The sequence below is a fragment of the Chelonoidis abingdonii genome, chromosome 5 (assembly GCF_003597395.2).
Source record: "Chelonoidis abingdonii isolate Lonesome George chromosome 5, CheloAbing_2.0, whole genome shotgun sequence".
Classification (NCBI taxonomy): Eukaryota; Metazoa; Chordata; order Testudines; family Testudinidae; genus Chelonoidis; species Chelonoidis abingdonii.
Window position 1 is genome coordinate 120,293,585 of NC_133773.1, and position 13,167 is coordinate 120,306,751.

General features: G+C 44.7%; 1 protein-coding gene across 1 annotated transcript in view; it reads right to left on the minus strand.

Moving 5' to 3' along the window:
- Positions 1-12,944, minus strand: part of EVC2 (EvC ciliary complex subunit 2) — a 164,538-nt gene extending 151,594 nt beyond the window's left edge. The window contains exons 1-2 of the mRNA XM_075066163.1: positions 12,605-12,944; positions 3,456-3,510 (exon numbers count right to left, since the gene is read on the minus strand). Of these exons, the coding sequence (XP_074922264.1) occupies positions 3,456-3,510; positions 12,605-12,925 (376 nt within the window). The 5' untranslated portion in view covers positions 12,926-12,944. The remainder of the gene's footprint in view (positions 1-3,455; positions 3,511-12,604) is intronic.
- Positions 12,945-13,167: the final 223 nt, after the last annotated feature.

Consider the following 13,167-nt stretch of genomic DNA (forward strand, 5'->3'; position numbering starts at 1 on the left):
GTTTTTTTCCTCCCCTTGGAGTTATTCAGTGTCCTCAAAAGCAGTACTCACACAAGAACCAATTTAAAGTCCCTTCAATTACACACACCGCTGAACAGACAAAGGTAGTAATTTACTGCACCTCAATTTCCAATATTGCCATTAGCTTTTCTTGTTTCAAAGCTAAAGACGCTGTGAGAATAAACAAGAGGGTAAGAGATAGGACAAAACAGAAAAAAATAGGATGCTTTTCAGCAAAACTGTGATGCTCAATGAGAGTGTTATGTTACTACTGCTATGCCCACCCTCTACACCAAGTCCTGAATCCATGCAAATCAACCTGGGTCACCCTGGTCATGCCCAACCCTGGAGGAGAAGGAACGTTCACAATAGCTGAACTGTTTTTACTGTGTGGAGCCAGGACACACCTCTGCCTCCTGTCTAGCTTGAAAGAGCTTGGGAAATAGACCAGCCCAGGCCAATAGTGGGGGGAACAACCTGGGCATCACCAAATTTCCATGCTCTCTAGCCACCCTCAAGTAGAGCCCAACACATGAACCGTGGGCTCTCCCCACATTTCCAATTGCCACTGCAGTTGCGGGTCTTGGAGCAAGCGCAGGAGACTCCCCTGCAACTAGCAATGACAGACTCCAGGGCTGCTGCTAACTTTATACATGTTTAAGCAGCCCAAACCCTACAGATCCCTCTCCTGCCAAAACCCACACCAGACCTGGTGGATGCAATTGATGGGTTATTCCTATCATCAGGACTGGTGACCTAAGAAACCGTCCTCCTAGAGGCAGAAATGGAAGGGCATCAGGAATTAGTATGTTTTGATGTGATCTGCTCTCTATTCTTTTCAATAATTCTTGGCATTCCTTGGTTGGAGCTGCACTCCCCATGGATCTCCTGGTGAAGGAGGAACATTAGCTTCTCCTCCAAATATTGACAGATAGCTTGCCTCCAACAAACAGACCAACCCCAAGTGGTCGCATCCATGGTCCCAGGATTGGATAAGACCCTAAGAAGTGAGACCCTGCACTGTGGGTGGTAACCAGAAGAGAGCACCCCCAGACCAGAAGCTCAGCCTCCTCGACAAGTACTGAGACAACCTGGATGTGTTTGAAAACAAAAAGCAGATTCACTATCCCCACACAGGGACTACATCTGTCCAACAAACCTATAACCCAGGGCAAGGTGCCCTGTGGATGGACAGACACTATGTCTAAACCAGAGCTGGATGCACTAAGCGTGTATAGCAGAACAATCTCACAAAGGGCTTCATTCAGAGATCCACTTCTGCAGGGGGGCACTAGTCCTCTTTGTGTGAAAAAAGGATGGGCCACTATGCTTCTGCATAGCCTATCATGCATTGATTCAGGTGACTATTCAAATCGGTATCCTCTGCACCAGAATTGCTGGACTGCCAGAACCTTTTCACTAAACTTGATCTTTTAGGGGCATATAATTTAGCACGCATAAGGCCTGGGGATGAATGGAAGACAGATTTTCATACCTGATATAGGCACTCTGAATATTTAGTAATGCTGTTCAGCTGAACCAATGCCCTCACATCATTTCATAAACAATATTCGGGGACATCTACCTTGATGATGTATCGGTGTTTTCTGAGAAGCCCTGAGCAGCACTGCCATAATGTCAGTCTGTCCTGGAGAGACTATGGAAGCTTAGTTTGTACACCAGACCACTGCTGAATTTTTAGGTTATACAGGGCATTCAAATAGATATGCAGAAGGTGGAAGTCATCCGTAACTGGACAGCACCCCAGACCCACTGAGAACTTCAGTGTTCCCTGGGATTAGCAAATTTTAATAGTTGATTCATCTTCAATGACTGTGAACAAATAGCCCCCGACTTGCCTCCTTCATAAAGCCATTTGATTCACTTGGCTACCTGAAGCCCAGCTCGCTTTTAACCGGCTCAAGACTGCCTTCACCACAGCCCTAATTCTGGCACACCTTGACCCAACTCACCCATTTAAATTGGAAGCAGATGCATCCGACATAGCTCTCAGGATGGGTCTCTCTCAGTGACTCAGATCTCAGTCATTTCTTCACACCTGTGCATTCTACTCTCAAAAAAATCATCCCCACAGAGATGAACTATGAAATACTGGAAAAGGAGCTGCTCACAATCAAAACTGCATTAGAAGAATAGCACCACCACCTTGAGGGAGCCCAGCACGCAGTACAGGTATTTACTGCCTATAAGAACCTCCAATACTTCCACAAGGCCTGAGCTTTGAACCAGAGGCAGCTAAGGTGAGCTGTGTTCTTCTGATTCAAGTTTACAATTACCTACCATTCGGGAAACTGAAATGGTAAAAACCGATACTCTATCACGAAAGGGGGAACACTACTGGGAAAAGGAGGACCTATTTCTAAGCCCCCCTTTCTCCACAATTCAGCAAGATGGCCTCTCCCTTATCCAGTCTGCCTCAAAAGATTTGCATGCCACAGTCTATGGTATTAGGAACTAAGATGCACATTTCCATGAGGGATGAGATGATATATTCTGATGAACGCATAAATGTTTCTCTGGGGCACCCTAGCTGGAGGTGCTACAGCTATGCCACGATGCTCCACTGGTGGGTCACTTTGGCTGCCCTACACCTCCTGCATGGTTACTCTTTTTTATGGTGGCCCTGCATGCTGGCCAAAGCCCAAGCTTACTAAAGACCTTGGTTCTAAACCCTTTTGGATGGGTGGGTCAGATCCCGAGTCCTGCTGTGACTCAGGTCCAAGCCCTGTCAGTTTCCAGTGTGAATGCAGCTCAAACCACAAACCCAAGTCAGATGAGCCTAATGCAGTGTGGACACATAAACACAGTTGTGAGACCCAGGTCCAGCAACTGTAAGCCCTGGTTTAAAATGCAGCGCGGATGCTTCATCATGGTCTTGGAAAGACCAAGTCCACAAGCCTGGATCTCACAGGCCTGGGTTTACCGTGAAGCGCAGACACAGCTACAGCACAGGGGTCGGCAACCTCTGGCACGTGGCTCGCCAGCGTAAGCACCCTGGCGGGCCGGGCCAGTTTGTTTACCTGTCGCAATGGCAGGTTCAGCCAACCACGGCTCCCACTGGCCACGGTTCACCGTCCCAGGCCAATGGGGGCTGCGGGAAGCAGTGTGGGCCGAGGGATGTGCTGGCTGCGGCTTCCTGACACCCCCATTGGCTTGGGACGGCAAAACGCAGCCACTGGGAGCCGCGGTCGGCCAAACCTGCCGACGCAGCAGGTAAACAAACTGGCCTGGCCCACCAGAGTGCTTACCCAGGCGAGCCGTGTGCCAGAGGTTGCCGACCCCTGCTATAGCGACTGAGAAACAGAGATGCATCATGTTTTATTACATTGCAAATGTTATTATAAAACAAACTTTTTAAAAGTATCCGGCTCCCAGGATTCTCCAGCACTTTGAGGTTTAATACAATTGGAACGCCAGTTAAAATGAATACGTACCTGTCATACCGAAGCAGTCTCTCTTTCTTTGAATCCGTTGCTTATCTGTAACAACCTACAGTTAACACAAAAGAAGAGTGACTATAAACCCAGGACCTTATTTACAAAATACATTTCTATTACTGTTGATTCTAAGTCTCAGACTGGCGATGTGCTTTACACTAAAGTACAAATTCTGATTTCTGTATTCAAAACTCATAAGATTGTGAGAAGTGGCAGCGACTAATGAACAGTACACTGGACTTGGGGTCTGCGTTCTTATGCCTTGGCCCTACCACTGACCTGCTGCATGTCTCTGGGGAACGTCACTTAACTTATTTCTCTCCTGTCCTTTGTTTAATTTGAGTGTGAGCTTTCTGGGGCAAGTGTACCCTCTCTTACTATGTATAATAATTAACCACATGGAGCAAAAAAACATTTTCCCAACTTTAAAATATTTCTTTCAGTGGCGAAACCATCGCATACGATTTTTGACTTTCTGGTGATATTTTGTATTGGTTTTCTCCATTAGGCCTTTTTAATCACAGAGTTAGATCTGTGTTTCTAACCACACCCACTATGTTCTCCATGTCATGAAATAATGTGTATATGGTAGGTGAAAGACAATGGGTCACCCAGTATACGCCCAGTTATTGGGTCATAAGTGGCACTCCTAAATCTTTCAAAAATATAGAAGCAAAGATACGTACTGTGGTTAAATATAAGGAAGATAAACTACATGGTTAGGAAGCATAATCTAGTATATGGGTGGCCAACCTGAGCCTGAGAAGGAGCCAGAATTCACCAATGTACATTGCCAAAGAGTCACAGTAATACATCTGCAGCCCCCCATCAGCTCCTCTCCCCGCTCCCCCACCAACCTCCAGCACGCTGAGAGCCCTGCTGATCAGCACCTCCCCCTCTCTACCATGATCAACTGTTTTGCATTGTACAGGAGGCTGTGGGATGGAGGGGGGAGGAGTAAGGGTGCAGCAGGCTCACGGAAGGGGGAAGGAGCCTTGGGGTAAGGCGTGGCATGGCCTGGGGTTGAGCAGTGGAAAGTTGGCACCTCTAGCTCCAGCCCCAAAGTCAGCACCTATGCAAGGAGCTGCATATTAACTTCTGAAGAGCCGCATGCAGCTCCGGAGCCACAAGTTAGCCACCTCTGGTCTAGTGGTTAAAAGCACAGTGTTGGAAGTTAGGAGTTCTGGATTTTATTCTTTCCTCTGCTACAGACATCCTGCATAGAGTCACTCAAGTCACTTAGGCCCAAATTTTCAATGTGTTCACTAATTTGGGGAGCCTTAGTTTTTGGGTTCCCCTACTTCAGATACCATGCAGGGGCACCACTTAGGGAGGGCCAGGGGGCACTTCCCACCACCCCCAGTTTCATATCAGAGGTTTTCTCATAGTGCATGCCCCAGCCCAAGCTCTTACCTGCAGCCAGGTTCCCTCCTGTGGGAGCTGGGGTTCTCTGGCTACAGCTTCCGTGCTCAGTTTCTTCGACTGCACTAAAATCACCCACACTGCCTCCCATCTGCCTTCACCAATCAGCAGCTGAGACGATACAAAGTGACAATCCTCCTAACCAATAGTAGAGTTTTACAGTCCTCTACTTCAGTGGGACCCAAACTTTTTTGATTGCGCACCCCTATTAGTAAAAAAATTTTGAGCACGCACCCCTGCTGCGCCGGCTCTACCATTTTTGCCAAAGCAAAAAAAAAAAAAGATGCTTCTCCTGCCACGCACCCCCAAGGACCCTCTTACACACCCCCTGGGATGTGTACACCCCACTTTGGAGACCATGGCTCTACTACATCTGTGGAGCTCTAGGGGTATTATTAAAAATAATAATAGACTAGAAACTGACTTTAAACTGGAATGAAATTGACACTTTCAAGTCATTGTCATGTTTGTTTACAGGATAGTTACTTTCCAGAAGACTCTTAAACACAACACTACAGTGACTGTGTTGAGAATATTTAAAACCAAACCCCAAGAAAATTTTAAATTTGAGAAAAAAAACAGTCTTCTTTATTATTTAGAGTTTGTATATAAGTTTTTTTAAAGCATCATTCTGTGCTTGGACACTGTGCCTCAGTTCTCATCGCTGTAAAATGGGAATAATAATGCCTGCCTGCCTGCCAGCCATATGGAAGTATAAAGATTAGATTGAGATCCGTGGGGCAGGAACATCAAAACTTTAAACCTAACCAGTGTCCCTTAAGTGACTTGACACAAGACATCAGAACAAGTTAGTATTAGAGCCGGAAATGTATCTCAACTCTGATCCCCATTCTGCTACTCTACCCTCAAGACCATGCACTCTCCTACTAATGACTTAGATGATGGATAATAAGACTGTTCACTAACATATCTTGTATGTCCAGCCTGCCAAAAATAAACATGGGACTTTCTTTACACTCCAGTTGTGGTCAAAAGAGCAGCTCTGTAAAAAACATCACCACAATCAAATACATACTTTCTCTGTTTCAAGTCGAATCTGTTTATTTTAAGGATGCAAACATGTTTTTACTCTCAGTGGTGCAGGAACCAATATCAGTCAAGAAGAGCAAGCTGTATTCTGTCTGGCCGCATACATCAACAGAATTATTCAATGCACTATTGATGAAGACGGAAGAAGCAGAAAGAACTCAATTTGCCTTTCAGGGTTAAGCAAGGAGAGGAATTCAAAAATCTTTCCTGTTAATTGATCAAATTTAATCTGAAGGCAAAGGACAAGTAGCTATGGCAAAGCAGTATTTAAATATTAAATAGTGAATAAAATATTTAAACATTAAGTAAACATAAAATTACAAAGTATTATATTAATCTGTAAACACAAGTTAAAAGGAGATAAACTACGATTAACTAAAATTAATTGAAAACCAAAGGTTCATTTTTAAATACATTCTAACCGGCATGCCACTGTTCTGTGGTCTCATTTGAGATTTACAGTAGATAAATCTACTGTACCTAGTTCCTGGCAAAGATGTCTATACTTCTATAAAATGTCTTTTGTATAACAACAGTTGTCAAATGTGGGTTAAAGTGATCTGTGTGGTTACAAATGTAATCCACAGTTTCAGTGTACAATAAAAATATTAACTACAAAAATGAGTTCATGAAAGTCAGTAAACTGAAGTGACTCAGAAAATGATTTCCTGGTATGCAGTGGCATTGGAATAATTAGTATAGCAGGGGTGCTAAAAACCATTTAACAAAACTGTAAACCCTGTATATGACTTCAAGTCAAGCGGTGCTGCCGCACCCCCAGCACCCCTAGTTCCAACACCCTTGTAGTATGTGATTTCATTATATGTAATCATTGATTCTTTTCCCCCCTGGCAAATGATGGTTTGGTCAGTGCTGAGTGGCTAGGTTTGGAGTGGAGGCTAATATATTGAGGATCTAAATTGCAAGAATAAATCAAAATAAGAAACATGCAGACTCTTAAATAAAACTTACTCGCATCTCTGCATACAGAACAGTTCAAATCTCAAGACTATTTTCTGCTCCCCCATTAACAGAGCGAATGGAAGAGTGCACACACATTAAAATCTGACAACCTTACAGAGGATGGGTTGAGGTGACTCTTGATTTAGGTAATACTATCCTACCTTCCAGAAGAATAAACTGACGCACAGATATTAAATCTGGCAATGGCCTTGTCTGCACTAATTCACCCAGTGCTAAAGCTGGCTATTTCCATAGTAAGGAACTGTAGAAGTTCCCCATGGAGCTACCACCATTGTAGCTGGGAGTCCTGATGCAGAAAAGGTGCTACCAGCCTTTGTTATCAGATTTAAAGACATATCTACACAGCAAAAGCTGTACATGGGCTTGTCTGCCCAATCTGAATCCAGCTAGCATGGGTAACAAAAGAAGTGAAGACAGCACATCACAGGCTTCAGAATGGACTAGTAAACCAAGTATGCACCAAGAGTGCATACCAGACTTGCACAACCGATGCTGAAGCCTAGCTGTGCTGCCTTCACTGCTATCATTACCTGGGCTGGGCTGGATTCAAGCTACCTCACAGCTAACCTGTGCACAGCTTTTTCTGTGTAGACACACTCTGACTGACAGTGGTAAAAAAATAAAAAAAAAGACAAAACACATATTTTTCTGTCTTTGTTGACGAAGCTAAAGATACACCAAAAAAAGAATAGCTGTGTCTCTTTTTTACGCTTCTGTGGAAAAGGAATCATTCAGGAAAGAGCTCAGGGTTGCTTCTACATGGAAAAATCTAAATGCTGGATCTGTCTCAAAAATGATTATTGAAGAACTACAGCATCTGAAGCTTGACATTAATTACATTTTTGCCCAGTGCTACGATGGCGCTTCTGTATTGAGTGGATATTTAAAAGACATACAAGCTCGAATTCAGGAAAGGATTACACATGCCATTTATGGGAAATGCTGTCCTTGCAGGCTTAATCTTGTCACTGCAGACATATATTCCAGCATCACCCAGTGTCAGGGAGTTTTTACATTTGCTCAGGCACTGTACATCTTCTTCAGCAGTAGTTACAAGTACCAGGAACCATTTGTTAAGGCACAACAGGAGCTAGGCCAGAAGGTACTTGAACTAGGTAGATTATGGGAAACTCACTGGTGTGACTCCCTCTGGAAACAACATGCAAGATTGGCACAGTAGTGGAAATACTGGAAGCCATTTCAGTTCAGAGCTGATGGACCATCAGTTAGCATTGCAAAGGTCTTGATGGCAAAGATAAAGAGCTATTCCTTTCTGTTGAGGCTCTTGGTTTGGGAAAGAATATTCAAGATTTTGCACAGGGCTTCAGAAGAACTGCAAAATGAAAACCTGAATTTATTAAGTGCCATGGAATTAGTAGCAAGCAATGTTGCTGCTCTTCAATAAATGAGAACATCTCAAAGCAAATGGAAGGAGATGTGTGATGAAGCTGAAATCACTGCCAAAGAACTTGAAATTGATATTCGTGTCTGACAATCGCAACTGCTGAGCACAGCAATACAAAAATGGCAAGAAGCTTTGGTTTTTGTTTACAGTACACTGGTGTTCCCAAGAGCACTCAAGAAACTATAAAATCTGATTTCACCTATCCTATTCTGGACAGAATTCTTGCTGAGCTTGATAGACGGTTCACCTCCAACTCCAGTTTGCTTTCTACACTAACTGCTTGATTATGAGAAACCAAAAATAACTACAGATCACTACGGATCAACAGGCACCAATTTTGGCAATCCGGATGCAGAATTAAAGTTGCCAAGAAGCACAATGCATCAAAAAAACTGACTTCAATTTCTGAATTCTGGAATGTTCTCAACGTCTTACCAAGGGGTTGCCAGTCTTTGCTGAGTATTGTAGATTGTGCTGACCCTTCCAGTTTCTACAGCATCAAAAGAGAGGTACTTTTCTATGCTCAAGAGAGTTAAGGACTGCTTAAGATCCACAATGGGTGATAGGCATGTAAGAGATTTGGTAATTTTAGCCTGTCAATGTGAAGCTTCAAAACACTTGGATTTTGCCAAGATGAGACCACGGCATTATCCATTGTTTTAGCTCATATCTGGAGTGTGGTTCTGTTTTCAACAATTTACCTTTACGTATTCCTGGAACAAACTACCTGTCTCATTCTCCTCCTCACAATTTGGAACACAAGACATTTAGAAAACAACAACAATTGCAGGTATAAGCAGATTTTAAGTAGACTTTATTTATTTTTATTTCTGTCTACTAAAGAGAGTTTCTGATATCTATGTTAAGTCTCCAAAACTGATATCTCAAGGCTTGGGATTATCTTGCTATATTATCTCCTGATTGTTTCTGATATCTATGTTAAGTCTCCAAAACTGATACCTCAAGGCTTGGGATTATCTTGCTATATTATCTCCTGATTGTTCTAAATTTACACATAAATTTAACATATGGCTTTAATTGCTGCCTGTATATACTTTTTCTTCTTTGTACAGAAATTTGATACTGTGCTCATGTCAGCTACTTTCTAAGTTACTATCTGAAAAAACAAACCAACCAACCAACCAACCAACCAACAAAACCCTTATAGTTTTCACGTGCCTAAGTAGTCTCTGGAAACATGGTTAAAGTAGCCGCCGCAAATTTATTTGTGCCATGGATTGCCAGACCTGAGCCCGGCACCTCTAGGCTCGGCACTTCATAGCCCTGGCACTTTTGGTCTTGCTGCATCAATTATGAAAATTTAAAAATTGCTTGAGTCCTAGTACCAAATTGGTTGAGCCTCTGCATCTCTTTCATGAGGAATTCAGCATTACCCCGCCCCCAAATCTGAAATGGTGCCTCAATACCAAGGGGCAACATTTTAGAAATGCCGAGTGCTCAGTATCTCTGAAATGAAAATCAGATCTGAAGTACCTCAGGCACCCAAGGTTAGCGGATGCTTTTGAACATTTGGACCTTTCATGTCATGTCTCTATAATTCAGCTTCCTCATCCGATAAAATGGGGCTCATCGCCTCTGCCCAACCTCCAGGTAGGGAGGAGTTCGGCACGGCCATGGGGTGCTCTGGGAGGGCAGATCACCGGCCGCCCTTTGCCCCTTCCAAAGGACAAAAATGTGCACACTTGGACTGAGGTGGAGATGGACATAGGAGCGGAAGTGTTGAGAGTCTCTGGGTTAGGATAAAAGAGGTAAAACAAAGGGTGATGTCGTGCTAGGAGTCTCTACAGGCCACCTACCAGGTGGAAGAGGTGAATAGGCTTTTTTAACCATTAACAAAATCATCCAAGCCCAAGATTTGGTGGTGATGGGGAACTTCAACTATCCGGATATATGTTGGGAAATAACACCGCGGGGACAGAATATCCATTTGTTCCTGACTGCATTGCAGACAACTTTTTATTTCAGAAGGTAGAAAAAGCTACTGGGGGAAGCTGTTCTAGACTTGATTTTAACAAATAGGGAGGAACTCGTTCAGAATTTGAAAGTAGAAGGCCGCTTGGTGAAGGATCATGAAATCATAGAGGTTGCATCTAAGGAAAGGTAGAAGGAGTACAGCAAAATAGGACCATGATTTCAGGAAGGCGGATTTTGGTAAGCTCAGAGAGCTAATAGGTAAGGTCCCATGGAATCAAGACTGAGAGGAAAACAACTGAGGAGAGTTGCAGTTTTTCAAAGGACACTATTAAGGGCCCAAAAGCAAGATATTCCGATGGGTAGGAAAGATAGAAAATGTGGCAAAAGATCACCTGGTTAACCACGAGATTGTGCAGACCTACAAAATAAAAAGGGTCATATAAAAAATGGAAACTAGGTCAAGATTACAAAGGTGAATATAGGAAATAACACAGATGTAGGGACAAGATTAGTAAGGCAAGGCACAAAATGAGCTCAAATAGCTATGGGAATGAGGAAACAAGAAGACTTTTTTCAATACATTGAAGCAAGAGGAAGACCAAGGACAGGTAGGCCCACTGCTCAGTGAGGCGGGAGAAACGAACAGGAACTTGGAAATGGCAGAGTATGCTTAATGACTTCTCGTTTTCGGTCTTCACTGAGAAGTCTGAAGGAATGTCTAACATAGTGAATGCTTATGGGAAGGGGTAGGTAGAAGATATAAAAAAAAAGAGGCAGTAAAAATCAGCTTAGAAAAGTTAATGCCTGCAAGTCACCAGGGCCTGATGAAATGCATCCTAGAATACTCAAGGATTTAGAGGAGGTATCTGAGCCTCTAGCTATTATCTTTGGAAGTCATGGAGACGGGAGAGTTCCAGAAGACTAGAAAAGGGCAAATATAGTGCCCTCTATAAAAAGGGAAATAAAAACAACCAGGAACTACAGACAGTTAGTTTAACTTCTGTGCCAGGGAAGATAATGGAGCAAGTAAATAAAGATCATCTGCAAACACTGAAGGTGGGTAAGGTGATAGGAATAGCCAGCTGGATTTGTAAAGAACAAATCGTGTCAAACCAATCTGATAGCTTTCTTTGATAGGATAAGAGTCTTGTGGAGAAGGGAGAAGTGGGTGGATGTGGTATACTAGATTTTAATAAGGCATTTGAGACGTCTCGCATGATATCCTTATCAATAAACTAGGCAATACAATTAGATGGGGCTACTATAAGGTGGTGTGCATAACTGGCTGGATAACCGTACTCGAGAGTGTTATAACGGCTCCCAATCCTGCTGAAAGGGTTATAACGAGTGGGGTTCCGCAGGGGTCCTGGTTTTGGGACCGGGCTCTGTTCAATATCTTCATCAAAGACTTAGATGTTGGCATAGAAGTACGTTATTCAGTTTGCGGGACGATACCTAACTGGAGGGACTGCAACTGCGTTGGAGGACAGGGTCAAAATTCAAATGATCTGGCCAAATTGGAGAAAGGTCTGAGGTCGAACCGGCTGACAGTTCATAAAAGACAATGCGAAGTGCTCACCCTGGAGGAACATCAGGTTCACACATACAGAATGGAAGAGACGGTCTAGGAGGAGTATGGCAGAAAGAGATCTTAGGGACCTAGTGGACACAGCTAAATTATGAAGCTCAGTTACTGCTTGCAAAAAAAAAGCAAAGTGATCTTGGGACTGCAGTAACAGGTGTGTTGTAAACAAGACATTGAGAAGTTATTCTTCCACTTGACTCGCGTGGTTAGGGCTCAACCGGAGTATTGTGTCCAGTTCTGGGCACCAATTTCAGAAGTGTGGAGAATGGAGAGGTTCAGAGAAGAGCAACAAGAATGATTAAAGTCTTGAGAACCATGGGACCTATGGGGAAGCTGAAAGAATTGGGTTTGTTTAGTTTGGAAAAGAGACGACTGAGAGGGACATGATAGCAGTTTCAGGTATCTTAAAAGGGTGTCATCGGAGAGGGAGAAAAACTTGTTCACTTTACTTCTAATGAAGACACAAAGAACAATTTGCTTAACTTAGCAGCGAAGGAGATTCTATGGTTTTTACATTACGAAAAAGTTCCTAACTGTCAGGCGTGGCCATGGACACTGGAATAAATTGCCTAGGGAGTGTGGATCTCCATCTCTGGAGATATTTAAGAGTAGGTTAGATAAATGTCTATCAGGGATGGTCTAGACAGTATTTGGTCCTGCCATGAGGGCAGGGGACTGGACTCCGTGACCTCTCGAGGTCCCTTCCAGTCCTAGAGTCTATGAATCTATAAGGGCTTTCCTCGCCTTGGCCAAGCTTCCTCTTACCTGGGCTGCCGTCTGGCTGCACCATCCCCCGCTCGGGAAGCGGGGAGCCCGGCCGCGGGGTGACTCCTCGGGGGCAGAAAACCGCGAGCCAGCGGCAAGGGGCCCCAAGACCTCGTGCCCGGCCCCCAGAGGAGGGGGGTCTCCGTGCACCGGGCGGCTCCCAGCTTTGTCTTTGCAACGGGACGGATGCTGGCCGAGGCGAGGGGGGTCCGCTGCTGGGGAGGCCCGGGCCGCGAGCAGCAGCAGCACTTGCACGAAGTAACCGGCTGCCAGCAGAGCCCCCGGCGGGGCGCGGAGCCCCCCTGTAACCGCTGCTCGCATGAGACAGGCGCAGGGGGAGCAGCCGGCGCAGGAGCCCCCCAGTGGAACGCGGCGAGGCGCGGCTGCCGCTGCCAAGTTACTGGCCTGGAGAAAGTTTCTCTCCAGCCTGGGGTCCGGCTCCAAACCAGGCCGAGCTGCCGAGGCGCCGAGCCACAGATCTGCCGCGATCGACTCCAGCCGCGCTCGCTCTCCTCCGGCCCGAGAAGGGTTGGGGGCCGCTCCCCGGCGGAGATTCCCCTTCT